At 47.1% G+C, this 18,230-nt stretch overlaps 8 protein-coding genes across 8 annotated transcripts; 4 read left to right on the top strand and 4 right to left on the bottom strand.

The window, feature by feature from the left end:
* Nucleotides 1-119: 119 nt before the first annotated feature.
* I302_100292 (uncharacterized protein) lies at nt 120-1,103 on the top strand (the record flags this gene model as incomplete). Its single annotated transcript, XM_065869056.1, has 4 exons — nt 120-308; nt 485-562; nt 680-957; nt 1,013-1,103. 4 exons carry the CDS (start codon nt 120-122, stop codon nt 1,101-1,103), a joined length of 636 nt encoding a protein of 211 aa, XP_065725128.1.
* Nucleotides 1,104-1,420: 317 nt separating this feature from the next.
* On the bottom strand, nt 1,421-4,240 carry I302_100291 (uncharacterized protein; the record flags this gene model as incomplete). Its single annotated transcript, XM_065869055.1, has 8 exons — nt 1,421-1,697; nt 1,826-1,886; nt 2,030-2,338; nt 2,418-3,222; nt 3,365-3,450; nt 3,517-3,653; nt 3,842-3,956; nt 4,162-4,240. 8 exons carry the CDS (start codon nt 4,238-4,240, stop codon nt 1,421-1,423), a joined length of 1,869 nt encoding a protein of 622 aa, XP_065725127.1.
* Nucleotides 4,241-4,555: 315 nt separating this feature from the next.
* On the bottom strand, nt 4,556-7,068 carry I302_100290 (uncharacterized protein; the record flags this gene model as incomplete). The annotated part of the gene is made up of 5 exons (XM_065869054.1): nt 4,556-4,724; nt 4,853-5,593; nt 5,645-6,467; nt 6,534-6,670; nt 6,860-7,068. 5 exons carry the CDS (start codon nt 7,066-7,068, stop codon nt 4,556-4,558), a joined length of 2,079 nt encoding a protein of 692 aa, XP_065725126.1.
* A 1,439-nt stretch (nt 7,069-8,507) lies between these two features.
* On the bottom strand, nt 8,508-10,632 carry I302_100289 (uncharacterized protein; the record flags this gene model as incomplete). Its single annotated transcript, XM_065869053.1, has 5 exons — nt 8,508-8,757; nt 8,854-9,038; nt 9,103-9,306; nt 9,387-10,111; nt 10,203-10,632. The coding sequence occupies 5 exons, from the start codon at nt 10,630-10,632 to the stop codon at nt 8,508-8,510; spliced, it is 1,794 nt and encodes a 597-aa protein (XP_065725125.1).
* A 415-nt stretch (nt 10,633-11,047) lies between these two features.
* Nucleotides 11,048-12,748, top strand: I302_100288 (uncharacterized protein; the record flags this gene model as incomplete). Its single annotated transcript, XM_019190305.1, has 7 exons — nt 11,048-11,214; nt 11,284-11,475; nt 11,564-11,641; nt 11,715-11,848; nt 11,915-11,950; nt 12,016-12,335; nt 12,413-12,748. 7 exons carry the CDS (start codon nt 11,048-11,050, stop codon nt 12,746-12,748), a joined length of 1,263 nt encoding a protein of 420 aa, XP_019047053.1.
* A 476-nt stretch (nt 12,749-13,224) lies between these two features.
* On the bottom strand, nt 13,225-13,695 carry I302_100287 (uncharacterized protein; the record flags this gene model as incomplete). Its single annotated transcript, XM_019190304.1, has 3 exons — nt 13,225-13,273; nt 13,368-13,454; nt 13,529-13,695. The coding sequence occupies 3 exons, from the start codon at nt 13,693-13,695 to the stop codon at nt 13,225-13,227; spliced, it is 303 nt and encodes a 100-aa protein (XP_019047052.1).
* Nucleotides 13,696-14,018: 323 nt separating this feature from the next.
* Nucleotides 14,019-15,290, top strand: I302_100286 (uncharacterized protein; the record flags this gene model as incomplete). The annotated part of the gene is made up of 7 exons (XM_019190303.1): nt 14,019-14,048; nt 14,117-14,180; nt 14,246-14,338; nt 14,409-14,486; nt 14,611-14,713; nt 14,802-14,955; nt 15,126-15,290. 7 exons carry the CDS (start codon nt 14,019-14,021, stop codon nt 15,288-15,290), a joined length of 687 nt encoding a protein of 228 aa, XP_019047051.1.
* A 1,768-nt stretch (nt 15,291-17,058) lies between these two features.
* I302_100285 (uncharacterized protein) lies at nt 17,059-17,456 on the top strand (the record flags this gene model as incomplete). Its single annotated transcript, XM_019190302.1, has 2 exons — nt 17,059-17,161; nt 17,227-17,456. The coding sequence occupies 2 exons, from the start codon at nt 17,059-17,061 to the stop codon at nt 17,454-17,456; spliced, it is 333 nt and encodes a 110-aa protein (XP_019047050.1).
* Between the last annotated feature and the right edge of the window lie 774 nt (nt 17,457-18,230).

Below are 18,230 nucleotides of genomic sequence, written 5' to 3'. Positions count from 1 at the left end.
CAATTACCTCGGAGCTGTCTATTGGATGTTGGCTGGTATAAGATCGGAAAAACTGGGGCTTCGGGAACAAGGTCGTTAGTAGGGGATAGTTTCGCTGATGCCGTGAATAATACAATAGGATGGGCCGATTCACCGAGTACTCAGTCATTGGACGAACTCTCCCTACGGAGAACACTCCAGAGCCCAAGCTCTACCGAATGAGGATCTTCGCCCCCAACGAAGTCGTCGCCAAGTCTAGATACTGGTACTACCTCCGTCAATTGAAGAAGGCCAAGAAGGCTAACGGAGAGATCGTTGCTATCAACGTCGTGAGTGGGGATTCAGTATTTAGGTACCTCTCGAAGGAGAATACTTGGCTGATCATGATTCTTACTTTCTCTACCTGCTATCACCATCAATCAACCGTAACATGCACAATAATCACTAAACACAATATTTCGCAACTTCGACCTCCCCTTATCCTCATATTCCATCAATCTAATAGATCCACGAGAAAAAGCCATTGAAGGTCAAGAACTTCGCTATCTGGCTCAGATACGATTCTCGATCCGGTACCCACAACGTGAGTTCAGTTAGGGTTTTATCACCCATTTCTCCAGACGTCCAAAAACATATCGGTACCCACATTAGACTTGATAATGATAAACCTTTACTGACCTGGTCTCTCTGGCTATTACAGATGGTCAAGGAATTCCGAGCCCTCTCCCGAGCCGAGGCCGTCGAAGCCATGTACCAAGATATGGCCGCCCGACACCGAGCCCGATTCAGGAATGTCCAGATCCTCCGAGTCGCCGAGATCGAGAAGAAGGAAGACATCAGACGACCCTACATCAAGCAACTCCTCGAACCTGGACTCAAATTCCCTCTCCCCCACAGAAGAACCAAGAGCAAGGCTTGGTACGCTGCCAACCGACCTGTGAGTGGCTTCCACCCTATCCATAGCTCTCATGATTATATGTAAGACAAGTCGTCGTAGTCCTCTTGCTGATTATCTCTTGCTTTTTTTCTATAGGCTACCTGGGCTTAAACTGGTTTATCCAATTAGTAACAAGATGATGAACGTGCTATATTGGGTAAATGGGTTGATCAAGGCTGTAGATTAGGTTGGGGGTATATACTTCTTTCAATTATGGTAACGTGATGAAAGAACCTTTGCATTCGAATATACCAATTGTCTTCGACAACTGGTCTCTGGTCTTCGCACTGCGTCTGCATTGTTGGTGTCCCGTTTGCACCGTGCACTGTTGGCATTGACATCACTTAACCGAAAAGTGCTAACGAGGAGCACCGAAGAGATGTTCGTCACTCGTTTTTCTTTACTGGCTTAATTGCCTGTTGAGAACACCGTACGCCTGACGAGGTAGCGGGAGAAGAGGAACAACATAAGGACATGTGCATACAATCATTCCAGTCTCGAATCTTACAATCCAATTTTAGGTGAAAACAGCTCAGAAATATACATTAAAAAAGATAAAAACAAGAACAACAGAAATAGGAACGATTTCTTTGATCGTTGGTTGGTATACGAAATTATATCCTCTCTGAACCATGAGAAGATACTTTGACTCTGCCCACTCGCATTTCTCCCTTGCGCTTGGCCCTGTGCTTGAGATGCCATAGCCTGAGCATTAGCCTGGGCTTGAGCGGAGACAGCTTGGGCAGCAGCTTGAATTTGCGCAGGTGTGATGTTGGAGTCTCTATATATCGTATGCTCGATGATCAGCTCGGCTCATATGTTGATTAGACAGAATACAAGTCAGACGACTATATGTGAATAGAGAGGAGACGGGATGAAGTGGACTGTTGTAACAAGCTATTCACTCACCCGCTCATAGCTGCGATAGCTTGATTGACCATCTCTTCAGGCAAATCACCCGGTAATCCAGCTATTCCAATACACGTCTCAGAGTCAGTCAATGAGCGATTTGAGGGAGGGAGGGAAAGAGCAAGAGAGGGCAACAGAGATAAAGAGAGAAAGAGAGAAGGAGAGAAGGAGAGAGGGAAAGAGAGAGAGAGATCGTGGACATACCAGCATAAACATGCGGATCCAGCGGTGCATACCCAGGTGGAGGTGGACTCCCATTCCCATTCCCATTACCCAAAGTCAACCTAGTAGGTCTAGCCGTCGAATCACTTTCCCCACTACCCGATCCACTGCCCTCACCTTCACCCTCCTCCTCACTATGATTCCCATACCTATTCCCAAAGTACTGTCCGCCATTCCTCAAAGAGTGCATAGAGATATCCAGTAAATTGGGTGTAGGCGGATTATGTTCAATTGGCGATTGCTCTCGTTCTCTGATCAAGCCATCTTCTGACCCTGATCCTAACTCTTCTTCTGAACCAGATCCAGAGGCATCATCCACATCAGAAGGAGGGACACGCGTCTGATTTGTCGGTAGATCCGTAGGTGAGACGTACTCTGAAGAAGAGGAATGCCGCCCAAACGTCCGTCTTGCTCTTGATGTAGATGGTCCAGGACCGGGTGTAGCCTCGTTGCGATTGGTATTGGCCTCTAAGTGGACTAGGATGAGCAGGTATAGATCCCGCACCAGCAACGGAATTATTCGTAGTTTGTCTTGATCTCCTCGGTGTCCTATTGCGTCTACCAGAAGAAGATACCGACGAAGTAGATGATTCTGCCGAAGTCCCCAACTGATGCCTCGATCTGGCAGCTTCGAGCAGAGCATTCACCCCACCCAGATTTGTACCATTATTACCTGAATGAGGAGTTCCGTAACCCGCGTCCAGCAAGATTGATCCTCTCACTACCGTACGCAGGGGAGGCGCGAGCGTACCGACCATCGGTGCCAGACCCCATTTCTTGACGTTCGCTTCTATGAAAACGAACCCCGCTTGACCAAGATTGACATGTATCGTACATGGTCCATTGGCGCCTATCGTGGGGAACAAGTTCAATCGCTGTAATCCAGTATATGCGTCGTCCATCTTCCTTCCGTTCCTCGTGAAAAATACAGTCCCAGTCCTAGGTTTGTACCCTACACCCAGAACATCGCCTTCGTTGAGTGATGGTCCATAGGAAGAAGCGGTGAATGGATAATTGTGTGATTTGAACCCGTCACTCGCAAAGTACGCTACGGAGTACTTGTTCCATCCCGGTAGCCTGAACGAGGGGTATGGCTTTGTAGCTAATCCAATGGCAACCTCGGTGGTCGACGGTTTATCGTACATCTTCACTTCCCAATAATATACTTCGTTTAGCTTTGGTAATGGTAGATTAGCCATGACTGAGTTTCCTCCACCTTCTCTAGCGGGCATACCGGGTCCGTCAGCCAGAAAAGTGATTTCTGTCCGCGATTGAACGTATAGAGATAGGTTGTCTTCGTAGTCCGGTTCGAATGACCAAGCTGAAACTCCCTTTCCTGAATCGATAGGAATTGAGAGGGTGATGTCGGTGGGAACTGAAGCAGGGATACTGGAGTTGCCAGTCTACACCAGATAAGATTGAAACTCAGTAATGTCGCACAAAATTCTGGAGGATCGGACTGTACTCACCTTTCGCTCGCTTGTAAGCTTCTTTCACATCCGGATCGAGCGTTTCCAACCACCTAGATTCCACACCTTCTACACCGCCCTCTCCAATGACTCCATCGGATTTCGAAAGATCAAGTGGACCGCCATCTTCAGTAAGTCTGAAAGGAGATCAATGTCAGTATGAATCGGAAATCACCAAACAACGATCAAACAGAATCATGAATAGGACAAAGCTGAGATTGGGTACAATCGTCAAAATGTTGATCGGCACATCCCTCTCAATCTTCTGATATCTCAAGTCCACAGATCGCTCATCCTGTCATATCCCTCAAAACAACCAACTCACCTGATACCCTTCCTCCTCCGCATATACAGCACAGCCACCAAAAACACCACCAACCCCAACAAAACCGTCAGAACAACTTGGTACGCTGCCAACCGACCTGTGAGTGGCTTCCACCCTATCCATAGCTCTCATGATTATATGTAAGACAAGTCGTCGTAGTCCTCTTGCTGATTATCTCTTGCTTTTTTTCTATAGGCTACCTGGGCTTAAACTGGTTTATCCAATTAGTAACAAGATGATGAACGTGCTATATTGGGTAAATGGGTTGATCAAGGCTGTAGATTAGGTTGGGGGTATATACTTCTTTCAATTATGGTAACGTGATGAAAGAACCTTTGCATTCCGAATATACCAATTGTCTTCGACAACTGGTCTCTGGTCTTCGCACTGCGTCTGCATTGTTGGTGTCCCGTTTGCACCGTGCACTGTTGGCATTGACATCACTTAACCGAAAAGTGCTAACGAGGAGCACCGAAGAGATGTTCGTCACTCGTTTTTCTTTACTGGCTTAATTGCCTGTTGAGAACACCGTACGCCTGACGAGGTAGCGGGAGAAGAGGAACAACATAAGGACATGTGCATACAATCATTCCAGTCTCGAATCTTACAATCCAATTTTAGGTGAAAACAGCTCAGAAATATACATTAAAAAAGATAAAAACAAGAACAACAGAAATAGGAACGATTTCTTTGATCGTTGGTTGGTATACGAAATTATATCCTCTCTCTGAACCATGAGAAGATACTTTGACTCTGCCCACTCGCATTTCTCCCTTGCGCTTGGCCCTGTGCTTGAGATGCCATAGCCTGAGCATTAGCCTGGGCTTGAGCGGAGACAGCTTGGGCAGCAGCTTGAATTTGCGCAGGTGTGATGTTGGAGTCTCTATATATCGTATGCTCGATGATCAGCTCGGCTCATATGTTGATTAGACAGAATACAAGTCAGACGACTATATGTGAATAGAGAGGAGACGGGATGAAGTGGACTGTTGTAACAAGCTATTCACTCACCCGCTCATAGCTGCGATAGCTTGATTGACCATCTCTTCAGGCAAATCACCCGGTAATCCAGCTATTCCAATACACGTCTCAGAGTCAGTCAATGAGCGATTTGAGGGAGGGAGGGAAAGAGCAAGAGGGAAAGGAGGGGAGGGGGCAGAAAGATAAAGAGAGAGAGACATAGGACGAGAAAGAGAGGTGGAGACTGCATACCCAGGTGGAGGTGGACTCCCATTCCCATTACCCAAAGTCAACCTAGTAGGTCTAGCCGTCGAATCACTTTCCCCACTACCCGATCCACTGCCCTCACCTTCACCCTCCTCCTCACTATGATTCCCATACCTATTCCCAAAGTACTGTCCGCCATTCCTCAAAGAGTGCATAGAGATATCCAGTAAATTGGGTGTAGGCGGATTATGTTCAATTGGCGATTGCTCTCGTTCTCTGATCAAGCCATCTTCTGACCCTGATCCTAACTCTTCTTCTGAACCAGATCCAGAGGCATCATCCACATCAGAAGGAGGGACACGCGTCTGATTTGTCGGTAGATCCGTAGGTGAGACGTACTCTGAAGAAGAGGAATGCCGCCCAAACGTCCGTCTTGCTCTTGATGTAGATGGTCCAGGACCGGGTGTAGCCTCGTTGCGATTGGTATTGGCCTCTCTAAGTGGACTAGGATGAGCAGGTATAGATCCCGCACCAGCAACGGAATTATTCGTAGTTTGTCTTGATCTCCTCGGTGTCCTATTGCGTCTACCAGAAGAAGATACCGACGAAGTAGATGATTCTGCCGAAGTCCCCAACTGATGCCCGTGTCCATGGCCATGGCCTCTCGATCTGGCAGCTTCGAGCAGAGCATTCACCCCACCCAGATTTGTACCATTATTACCTGAATGAGGAGTTCCGTAACCCGCGTCCAGCAAGATTGATCCTCTCTCACTACCGTACGCAGGGGGAGGCGCGAGCGTACCGACCATCGGTGCCAGACCCCATTTCTTGACGTTCGCTTCTATGAAAACGAACCCCGCTTGACCAAGATTGACATGTATCGTACATGGTCCATTGGCGCCTATCGTGGGGAACAAGTTCAATCGCTGTAATCCAGTATATGCGTCGTCCATCTTCCTTCCGTTCCTCGTGAAAAATACAGTCCCAGTCCTAGGTTTGTACCCTACACCCAGAACATCGCCTTCGTTGAGTGATGGTCCATAGGAAGAAGCGGTGAATGGATAATTGTGTGATTTGAACCCGTCACTCGCAAAGTACGCTACGGAGTACTTGTTCCATCCCGGTAGCCTGAACGAGGGGTATGGCTTTGTAGCTAATCCAATGGCAACCTCGGTGGTCGACGGTTTATCGTACATCTTCACTTCCCAATAATATACTTCGTTTAGCTTTGGTAATGGTAGATTAGCCATGACTGAGTTTCCTCCACCTTCTCTAGCGGGCATACCGGGTCCGTCAGCCAGAAAAGTGATTTCTGTCCGCGATTGAACGTATAGAGATAGGTTGTCTTCGTAGTCCGGTTCGAATGACCAAGCTGAAACTCCCTTTTCCTGAATCGATAGGAATTGAGAGAGGGTGATGTCGGTGGGAACTGAAGCAGGGGGATACTGGAGTTGCCAGTCTACACCAGATAAGATTGAAACTCAGTAATGTCGCACAAAATTCTGGAGGATCGGACTGTACTCACCTTTCGCTCGCTTGTAAGCTTCTTTCACATCCGGATCGAGCGTTTCCAACCACCTAGATTCCACACCTTCTACACCGCCCTCTCCAATGACTCCATCGGATTTCGAAAGATCAAGTGGACCGCCATCTTCAGTAAGTCTGAAAGGGAGATCAATGTCAGTATGAATCGGAAATCACCAAACAACGATCAAACAGAATCATGAATAGGACAAAGCTGAGATTGGGTACAATCGTCAAAATGTTGATCGGCACATCCCTCTCAATCTTCTGATATCTCAAGTCCACAGATCGCTCATCCTGTCATATCCCTCAAAACAACCAACTCACCTGATACCCTTCCTCCTCCGCATATACAGCACAGCCACCAAAAACACCACCAACCCCAACAAAACCGTCAGAACAACCACCATAACAGGAATGAAAATCAACAGTATCGTCGAATACCCCGAATCACCATTATCCCCCGTACCGTTGGGTGTGGAGGGAGGGGTAGGCATTCGACCTTGCCATGGATCTTGCTGTTGAGTTTGGATCATGTTGTTGGTACTTGGGCCCCCTATACCGGGTGAAGTTGATCTGGTTTTGCTTAGGTCCACTGATGAGCTGTCGGACGTGTCGATTATCTGCTTTTGTTTCTGCTTTTGGTTTTGTTGTTGAAATGCTATAGGGCTAGATCGGGGTTGAGTCAAGAGTCTCCTCAAGTCCAGGTTCAGGGGTATGGGGATGGGTTGGATTAGGTTGCGATAGAATATCGAAGGTGTTTTAGTTGCTGTGGTCGATCCTTGTGACTCGGGATTACTGGTGCTAGTACTGATATGGTTGTTGCCGTTCTCGATAGGGGCGAGAGTGTTATTTGATGTGGTTGAAGTAGATGATGATGGGTCTAACGACGATTGCATAACACGGTGTCACCCGATTATTCTTGATGTATCTACAAGGGTGTTGTCACGCTTGAACTTTTGGTTGAATGGGAGTAGTTGTTGTGTTGAACAGGTGAAAGGTTTGAGGTGTGTTATGAAAGGAGGGGGTTGAGGTTTGAGGTAGGGTGTTTGGGTAGGAGCCTGGAGGTGAGAGTATTTGCGTTGATCGTTCGTCGTTTGAATGACAACTTGATCCTCGATTCTGTATATCAAATACGAGATTGATCAATCAGCGTTCCGTTGCTCCACTATCATCCAATCGTGATCATCGCTATAGGCATGCCTCGGATGAGCATACGGGCCGCTCAATAATCTCATCCAGGAGATACATGGGATTCGCCAACAGCTGTCATCCAGGAATCGAGTGATCTATCCTCCCCTTCAAGCCGCGGCGAACATCCGCTAAGAAGGAATGATAACGATCACAACAGTGGCCAAGAGTCGACTCACAATGATACATAAGATACAGACGATCCGTCTTACAAAGCCAAGCTATCAAAGCTGTCTTCCGTGTATGAGCTTGACGTTGTTCTAGTGTCGCCTTGATGCTGTCGGTGGGGTATGCATCGATGGTTGGTGTAGTAAGGGGTTGTGATACCAATCAACAGTCAATGATGAATGATCAATCGTTGAACAATCACTCGTAGAGGGACATGTGTATGTGAAGTACTAGTAAGCCGAATAGCGGCTATGATCATGGTCATGAGCCTGGACCTGTTCTCTTGCTTATGATCTTGACTGTTCCACTCAAACCTAATCTTGCCACCCACCTAACTACATACATACATGCTTATTTTCCCCCGCTTATACCAGCAGATACAGGGTAACTTGCACTCCCGTGTCAACCATTTGATTCCGGAAGTGGCATCTATCGATCATCTATTGCGGAATGCCATCTCCATATCTACGACACAGCAGCAAAGTTACGATGCATCTTCACACTCGCACTGCCTACATAGTCTCTTGGTGATGACTCTCACCAAGACCGACACCGCACTATCAATCCCCGATACATCCCACAGTGTATACTGAACTCTATGATCTATCGCCTAAACCTAAACCCTCCTATTCCCCTCAACGCCCCAACACCTCCAAATCCTCTCTACGACCCTCAACTTATCTCCCCGTTTCAACGCGGGGTTCTCAATCATCCTCAAATCATCCATGAATGATTCCCTCGAACTGCCAGGTAAACCAGCAGCGAACGTCCGTAGATTGCTAACAGAGATGATCAATAATCCTCTATCCCTATCTGACATGTCATCCACGGCTTTGGGCGAGGTTATAAGTAATCTTTCGATTGATCTGCGAATCAATCCCATATTATATATCAGCTCAATTCTGATCTTGTCCGGCCACAGAGTGTATCACGAAGTGTGGAGAAAGGTAGTATTGACCCACCTTAGACCATTGAAATACTGCTTCTTCCTTCCCTTACCTCTCTTCTCACCTCTCCATACTCCCCTCATCCATCCGCCGAGACCGTAGAGCACTAACAAACTCGGCGCGAGACCAACAAATGCGAATGTGAGTTGCTGAGATCGGAGGAGGTGATCGAGGGAGAGAAGCGATAATGATAGATCGGTCTGTACAAGTAATATATACTGTAAGCAAGGTAGCCACGATGTACAAAAGCGTCGATCCACTTGCTTTGGTCTTCTGCACTTGGATGAGCAATGTTCGTATCAGACTACCCATCAATGCGTTCTTCACCGGGCTCTGTAATTCCTTCTCGTACACTCTCAAAACCTCTTCCATATCACCCGATCTTATCTTCACGCTCAGAGCATCAAGGTCAGGTCCGGAGAGATGATAGTAATCCCTTCCTAGATCAAGTACCATCCGTTCGAGTGACTAGCATACAGGTGATCGGTCAGCCAGCGTATGGCATCACCAGAAGAAAAAAAAAAAGATTTAAAGGAAAGATAGCTCACCTCCTGATCGGATTTAACAGTAGTAGGAGCCACACCCAGTCCTTCTCCACCCCCTCTCAAAGTCTTGGCAATCCCTTCTATAGGTTCCCAAACCCAACTGACAAAGAAGCCTCTAACAGTCTCTTTGGCATTCTTGACCTGTTCCTTCATCCATTCTTTGTTCCTTACTATGGCCGAACTGACGATGTAAAGCGTAGGAGGGAGGAATAAGAGGGGAAACCATAATCTAGTCAGAGGGGAGGGCCTAGAATGAACAGATAAGATCGAATCTATCGAAGACTTCTCTTTAGGTATCTGAGTTTGAAGGAGATTGAGCAGGATGGGTGAAGTGGATGATATTGATAGGGAGTCATTGTTGATTGATGATGTGGTAGCAGTAGGAGAATCAAGTACTTTCGATAATATACCGAATATCCTCTGTATCTCCTCTTTCACATTGGTCACCCCACTTGAATTGACATGACTTGCCCACCTGGGACCTTGAGAAGCTAATATACCGATCTTCTCAGCTATCTCATCTCGTTTCTGAGTGAGTTCATTCTTCGAGGATAGCATCTCCCGTCTTGTCAGGTTGTATGGCGAGGTGATGGAGGTGATGGCTAGGGAAGTTTTGGTACGTAATGGTTTGAAGAGCAGTTCTCGCGGAGGGAGCTTGAAATTTTTGAACTCGGGTCGAGAGAGCTTGGAACGTGGTGGTAGGGCGGCGTAGATTCTATGAGGCATTGCTACGAACGTTCGAAAAATGATTGATTCGTCATTATCGCCTCGCAAAGTCAATATGGAAAAGATGAGTGTTATACGAGACAGAATACCCACTCTGTAACAGATAAACCCCAACACCACGTCTACTATCCAAACTTCCTTCCCACCATCCCCTCTCCTCGTCCAATCTCAGTGCGTTATCCAGTAAAACCTGCAACATCTCCTTCCAAATGATCGTTATCGCCCTACCCAAAATCTCAACCTCCACTTCCTCATCTATCTCAGCTGTACTGACGAGATCATTCCCAGTCTTGGATAAATCCTGTAAGACCTGGATGAGTTTATCCTTGGAGACGTGCTTTGTGGATGATAGTTCGTTCAAAGCAGTTTCCAATTTATGGTTTGGCTTCTTACTTGATGTGATTGATGTGGTGGATAGGTTGGAAGGTGGGGTTGAGATGGGGAGGGTGGACAGGGATGATAAGTGGGATGAGAGCTGTTCGGAGGCGTAGGATGGTGGGTGGGTGTGGAATAGGAATGACATGGTGGGGGTCGTCGAATGGATGATGATTCTCCCTGGGATAGATGCTTGTCCAGCCAGCCCTAATGATTCGTGCAGATACAAGATACAACGATACAGTATCAACCACCTTTACCACCTTTACCAACATTACATTACAATCTTCGGTAGCAGAGTCAAAGCTAAACAAGGAAAGGCATTACGTCATTCACCTACTATACCCCAAATCAAGTCCACGTCATCATGTTGAATCGTTATCACTCGGCATATCATGTTTTTCATTGTTTTCATTGTATCAACCTCCACACGTCCCTGCCTTCAAGATGTCAGAAAAGTTCATGTTATCGTCAATCGGTATCGTGTTCTTATCATCAACAAAATCAATATCGCATAGCCGCTCGATCTCATCTACTAGTCCTGGAGTCAAAAGGCCCCCAAAATGGCCTCATCATCATCTTCCTCCTCCCCAACGTCGTTCCTAACCGGATCCAAATCCCCTTCCATCCCTTCAACCGACCCTTCATCCTCCACTCCACCAGATGTCGTCTCGCCCCCTGAAATCAAGAAAAAGAAATTGGTAGGATGGCAACATTCAGCAGCGGGGAGGTGAGTCAGCTTTGTTCTTCCTCCGACAAAATCCTAAGCTGATATATTTGGTGCATTTGGAACGAACAGTGTAGGAGGAATGGCAGGAGCGATCGTCACTTCCCCCTTCGATGTTGTAAAAACCCGACTTCAGTCAGATCTGTTCCGACATACCGCTTCTGAACCTTTGAAGAAAGCCATCACCGCTACTCAGCAGGATGCAGCTAGGTCCGGGCTGAGGGGGACATTGTATCATTTTGTAGATACCGTTTATCTCATTAGGTGAGCTTCCGTTCTTGATCTGACGTCATATCCATATATCCAGATGAGGAATGTAGAGCGTATGCTGATATGCTGCAATTCATTATAGACGGATAGGAGTGGAAGAAGGTTGGAAAGCCCTGTATAAGGGATTAGGACCCAGTTTAGTCGGTATAATACCTGCAAGGTTAGTCATCTTATCATTCATCCTATAGCGTGGAAGGGAACCTAACTTTACTGTTGTATCTTCATCTGCGCAGAGCGATAAACTTCTACTTCTACCCCACGTCCAAAGCGTACCTCGCGAAACAATTCCCAAATGCCCCTGTCGAACAAGCTGGACAGACTGCCGAGGATAGTCCGGTCATTCATCTCTCGGCTGCTGTAATAGCTGGTGAGCTATGTCCTCGTCCCCTGTGACGTCGATGTCCATTAGCTTATACGTGCTTTGGTATAATAGGTATCATGACTGCAACAGGTACCAATCCAATATGGGGTGAGCTGGCCCCAGCACAGCAGCTACGATTGGGCATCAGCTGACCATATATCTATTGAGCATAGTCGTCAAAACTCGATTACAACTCTCTGCCAAACGAAAGCAAAACGGCTTACCACCCTCTTCCTCCATCGTCCCTCCCTCCTCTACTGCTGCTCCCACTTCCTCCCTTCCAGGCCCAATAGCCAAATCAGCCGCTGCGTTGGCTAAATCCGCTCCGTCCACTACATCCGCCGCTGCCGGCTCGGCCACAACAGCTGCACCTAATGCATTTACGATGACTATGAGTATAATACGTAAAGAGGGGATCACAGGGTTGTATAGGGGATTATCAGCGAGTTATCTGGGTGTCTCGGAGGGTGTAATACAATGGGTCTTGTACGAGGTGAGTCCGATCTCCTCTCAACGTTGAACCATGTCCCTAAACCAGAACATGAGCTGATATGGGTTATCGGTGAACAGCGATTCAAACGCCTAACCTCCTCAACCTCATTCGACTCCTCCAACCAATCCGTCCTATCATACATGGGATCCATCGTGGGTGCCTCGGGAGGTGCCAAGGCAGTCGCATCGCTCATCACCTACCCTCACGAAGTGATTAGGACTCGATTGAGACAACCCGCCGTCAATGGGATAGTGAAGTACACGGGACTGGTGCAGACCTTGAAGCTTGTCATCAAGGAGGAAGGGGCGGCGTCGCTCTATGGTGGATTGACGGCTCACTTGTTCAGGGTCGTTCCTAATGCTGCTTGTATGTTTTTGATCTATGAGTTGGTGGCTGGGAAGTTGGGATCTTAGAACTGGTCTTGAGGATTAGATCTTGGCGATGATGAGATTGTTAGGAGAGATGGTATGGATGTCAGAATGGGGAGGTAAAGGGACAGCTCGACTGTGGAAGTGCCTGCGGATATTTCCCCTTACTTCTGGCGGGTATGGTATATGATACAAATTCCTAGAATACATCTTACAGATTTACAGTTCATACAGTATATACAACTACACTATTCATGTTTATTGATTTCTTGTACAACGACTCTATATATCCCTGCATGAATATACCCTGGTATCTCACCTGGTCCGATGAGAGTTGCACATTACATTGCATGGAACCAGGATCTCAGAGTAATGAGTGAATTCGTTGACTCTATCTTCCCGACGGGCGGGGCTGAGCTTGATAGAACCAAGGATCTCGTCGCACGGAGTGATAATCGTACCGGTTTAACTATTTGATGGTATGTCTCATCGATGTTTTGTGATTCTCCATCGAATTAGGACTAGGCACCTCGATAGTCATTCCAATTTCTAGCCTTTGGGGGATTCTCACTGCAAAACGGAAACGTCGACTCGAAGTCAGATACCAATGATTTTATCTCCTCCTCTGAGGAAGGATGGTCATCCATTTTGAGACGCTACTCACATGAACTTTGGATCGACAATCAAAGCCTCATCGTCCTTCGATTTCAGCCGATTTGTAACCTCGATCGAAGGTTTGTTATCACCGCATCTATATACCAAATACAATAAGTATCATGTACATCGCGAGAAAAGTTGATAGATAGGTAGTAGATATTCACTCACTGTCTGAAGATCCTCTCGAGGGGCCAGCAGGTCACCCGCCCTCCTAGGGGTGTACATTGATATTGAGTTATACTGAACAATTTACATGGTGGGTCGTTTGGATCGAGGCCTACTACCACTTTCTTGGGGATGCTGGATTTGGCTTCTATCTTGAGATCTGACGGCATTGTCGATTGGGTCGTGGTTGGTGTAATCTGGGATAATACGAGCAGGAGGTTAAAGGAGTCATCTGTATTGCAACATCCTCGATATTCCTGACTTTCTGTGTCTCGAGTAACTGTTGAAGCGGAGATCGCGTTCATGTCCTTAGTCACTTACGACCGGTCCGTTGTAAACCGAACAACACCGACTACAAGCAATGATGTACTGTAATTGTAACTCGACTCGGTGCTAGCTACAAGACCTCGATATCTTCATCTCATTGGAACGAGTATCATCACCGAGGGACGGCAGGAGACCAGCTTAAAAGTCAGAGATAAAGCCGCCCAAGATGTCAAACTTCCTCAGGACAGGACGCAAGGTGAGCCGAGTGATAGTTCTCTTCACTTCAGTTCAGTTGGCTGACTCGTCGTATTCGTATGAGGACAGATTGTAGCTATCGGTCGGAACTATGCAGATCACGCTAAAGAACTAGGCAACGCCGTTCCAAAAGGTATGGCCAACGACCAAGTCGATTTAGTTGAAGTTAGCTGATCAACGGGCGTTCGTTGCGTGTAGAACCATTCTTCTTCCTCAAACCGACCTCATCGTATATCTCCCCTGGCGAAGGTCCTGTGGAGATTCCAAAGGGCGTTGATATGCATCATGAGGGTGGGTCCATATAGGATGTCATGTTTGTGTTGCGAGGATTACATACTGATACATTTGGGTGGGACCATAGTCGAACTTGGTGTAGTCATCGGTAAGAACGGTAGAGATATCTCGCAGAAGGACGCGGAGAGCTACATTGCAGGGTATAGTGAGTGATCCTTGATATATGCCATATGTATATCCTTTCTTTAAGAGAACATCACTCCGTCCAGCATGTACGGGCGGCTTATATTATATGTTTCATCATCAATTGACCTTCCTGCACCCAATAGCCCTAGCAATCGACCTGACAGCTCGAAACGTCCAAAACGCAGTCAAAGCCAAAGGTCTTCCTTGGTCAACCGCAAAAGGTTTTGATACATTCTGTCCAGTCGGGTAAGCGAGTCATACGGCCTAGTCATATCAATCTAGATTGCATCATAAAGCTCATACCAGATACCCTATGTCTTGGTCGATATTACAGCCCCTTCATCCCTAAATCGAAAATCTCAGATGTAACCCAAGTAGGACTGCATTTCACCGTCAACGATGTACTCAAACAGTCCGGTACCCCCAAGGATATGATTTTTCCTTTACCTAGGTTGATAGAGTTCGTATCGGGGATCATGAAGTTGGAGGTGAGTTTTCAACAGTCAAGACTCCCACTACATGTAGAAGAGGGGTGTATCATGTCCGAGTAATGATATTGATCATCTATCCGTACTGGATATCACGTCACTCCAACATGTTTGTTCCAAATGGAATCCATAGACGAGCGTTGACTGACCTCGATTCTTCTACCTCGCAGGAAGGTGATCTGATTTTGACCGGTACTCCAGCAGGCGTAGGACCCATCAAAGCAGGAGAGAAGTTCGCGGCCAAGCTTACTTACCCAGGACTAGAAGGGGAGGTATTGAGTGAATATGAGTTTGAAGCTGTAGATAGGAAAGGCGGGTACGAGTTTAAAGCGTAGTCTCGTTGACATTAGCAGACATAATGTCCCGTCTTGAGAGGATGAGGGAGAATGCATGGTCACTTGCGCCAATGAAGAAGATCACCTGGAGGGCTTGTTGGGTTTTTGCGTACTGATACTACCTCTTTTACTTATTGGGCAAAACTGAGAATTGACAAGTCGATACTCAGCGGGAGTGTCAGAGCGACAGGATGTGGAATTTGGAGTATAGGAAGGGGCGAGAGGGAAGGGGGAGAGGGGGAGAGGGGGAGAGAGGAGAAGTGCGGATGGAAAATCAGGAGAGTGACAGGGAGGATGCCTGGGGCGAAGTGGAAACAGAATGGAGAAGGAGATGGCGAGAGGCAAAAATGGGCTAAGAGGAGGGAAAGACGAATCGCTTGGTGAAGAAAACGGAAGAGACCGAACGACAAAGGGGTGAGCAAAGGGTATTGGGAAAAAAAAAAGAAGCGAAAGGAGGCAGAAGATGAGAATAGTGGAAGGTGTAGTGCTCACAAGGCTTCTGAACATACTGTACGCTCCTCGTCGTCATCTGTCAGACTTGACGTCATGCCCTACTGCCTGTCTCTACGAGATCATCCTTTCCCCACCGACCGCTCTTACTTGTAACACGATGATGCTTCCTGTGTGCTGATACCCCGACTCGTCTTGACTTGTTCGAGAGCATCAACGGATGTTACCCAGATCCTGCCTTTCTCGAATCGTAATGATATCGCAGAGTCCCAGCTATATAAGGAATGTGACCATCAAGCTACCCTATTCTGTCTATAACATATCTTTCAAACTACCCCATCATTCTTACATTCATAACAACCACTCACGATATTGCTATAACCCTATTTATCACCTTACATATCCAAGCCACCCAATACCGTTCGAAGAACGATGCTCGACGAATCAACTATCATGGACAAAATCAAAGCGGCCATATCCGGAGGGACCACAAGCGACAGGGCGCCCAGGTCTCGCTCAACCAGGTCGTATTCCGGTTCATAGCTACGTAATACTCCCCAGATCACATCCGTGCCCGTTAGACGATATAACACTGATCAAGAGACTGGTACCGGCCCTGCTGATACGTTGGCCTCGAGGTGGAGACGATGATAGCGAGGATAAAGGCGGGCGGATCTTCGAGGAGATCTAACACTGTTACACGATGAGGTAGGGCAGGGTATGGCTCCGTCCGGATTTGGTAGTGTTGTGAAACTAGTTCGGCAGCGTATTGGAGATGATGGCTGGCAGATTCTGGAATTACAACTGTTGTGGAGTGTCTGGATCAGTGTCACGAAGAGCGTTGGGGCACGTTTTCCGGGAAGGGGCGAAAATCAATGGGATGACCGATTGCGCAAAAGTGGGAGGGTTTGCCTAGTGGTGTATGTGTTTGTGGATGCATGATCGTAATACCGGTCTCCTGTTCTGTCCGAGGGTGTGATCTCATCGTATGCTGTGCCAGATACCCAGATGCACCCCAATACTTGAAAACAAGTCTGGAAGAAACAATATGAGCCAGCTCGTAACATCAATGGAGCCTAACGAGGCGGCTCCTTTCACTCTGCCTCGCTGAACGACTTTGGAACTACTGAAAGGATGTCTGAATATACGAGCTCGTAGATACGTCATCAAGCGTCCAGGTCATATCAAAGGAGATTAAACTCCTCGTCTTCTACTGAATCAGTACTTGATGACTTATCTTCGATTATCTTCAACCTTCTCTCTTATTCTAATGACAATTCACCTGAACAGCCCTCAAACTAATGACTTCTCGAGCAACATGTCTAGTGCCAACGAAACCAACCAAGAAAACTCAAGATCTGCTGGATTGACCACAGACGATCCGCTTTCTTCTATGGAAATCTCCCCAGGGAATAAGGGTGGTCTGTTCTTGCTATCTATTTTGAGGGATCCTGAAAAATGCTTTGGCGAGAGACTAATGAGAAAGCCCGTCCCGTGGACGTATCGGCTCTCAGGCACCAAGAGCTGTCCTATCGATCTGAGTCTGGCAGACTCACCGATGCTGAGAAGGAGGAGAGAAAAAGTCTCGAAAGAGAGTGGGCTGTCATGCGTCGTGTGAAGCAGTTTTACGAAGTTCTCAGGAAACATCCTCAACACAATGATCAGGATACGTCCAACCCAATCTCCAAATTCGAGGGGACTACAGAGGGGATGTAACGAGATGTGACTTTTATCGTGATTCCGCGGTGTCGTTATATAGATTGGCATATGATGATACAGTACGTTCGATGGGTACCGTGCAAGCTTTTTACTGTTTTTTATGAACCCAGATTTGATAGGTTCTTCTCGCCACTTGTATTTGCCCTGCTTCAGCCATTTCTCTCGTATTGCAGCTCCGTCGCACTCGTACAATCCCCAAACATCCTCTCAAGACAACTACAAAGGTGCATCGCGCCTTCCATGATGGGTCTCCGCGCCACCGTACACTAGAGGAATGACAAAATGACAACCTCATCCCTTGCCACTGAAATACTTGTGTTACTTGTCTTCCCGTCAAGATCCTCTTCCTCAGTAGAGACATCTACTATAGTCTATATAGAGTCGTCTACCTCCAACATATTCACTTATCCTTACAACAACCCCAGGCGATCTGATTAACACCACCATCAGGATAATGTCAAACAAGAACCCTTCTCAACGGAGCACCGCTCAGTCATCTCAGTCATCCATCTTGGCTAGTGAGGCTGGGCGCTACCTTTCAAGCCTCGTACTGACGGATAGCGACGTCGATAAACAGCTGAGAAAGTGCCAGGAGCTCGCCCTCAAGCGATCCCACACAGATTCGAGTCAATTTGAATCTGAAGGAATGTCTCGCATCAACGCAAGTCCGGAAGTGTTCTCTCGGGTAAATGAGCTGATCAACAATCTGAACATAGAAAATTGGATACATATTTCAAGGGTCGGGTCCAGCGCACAGCGTCGATGAGACGA

This window comes from Kwoniella bestiolae, chromosome 1 (assembly GCF_000512585.2).
Source record: "Kwoniella bestiolae CBS 10118 chromosome 1, complete sequence".
Taxonomy (NCBI): domain Eukaryota; kingdom Fungi; phylum Basidiomycota; class Tremellomycetes; order Tremellales; family Cryptococcaceae; genus Kwoniella; species Kwoniella bestiolae.
The sequence above is the reverse complement of the archived record's forward strand: the minus strand, read 5'-3'. Positions and strand labels throughout refer to the sequence as shown.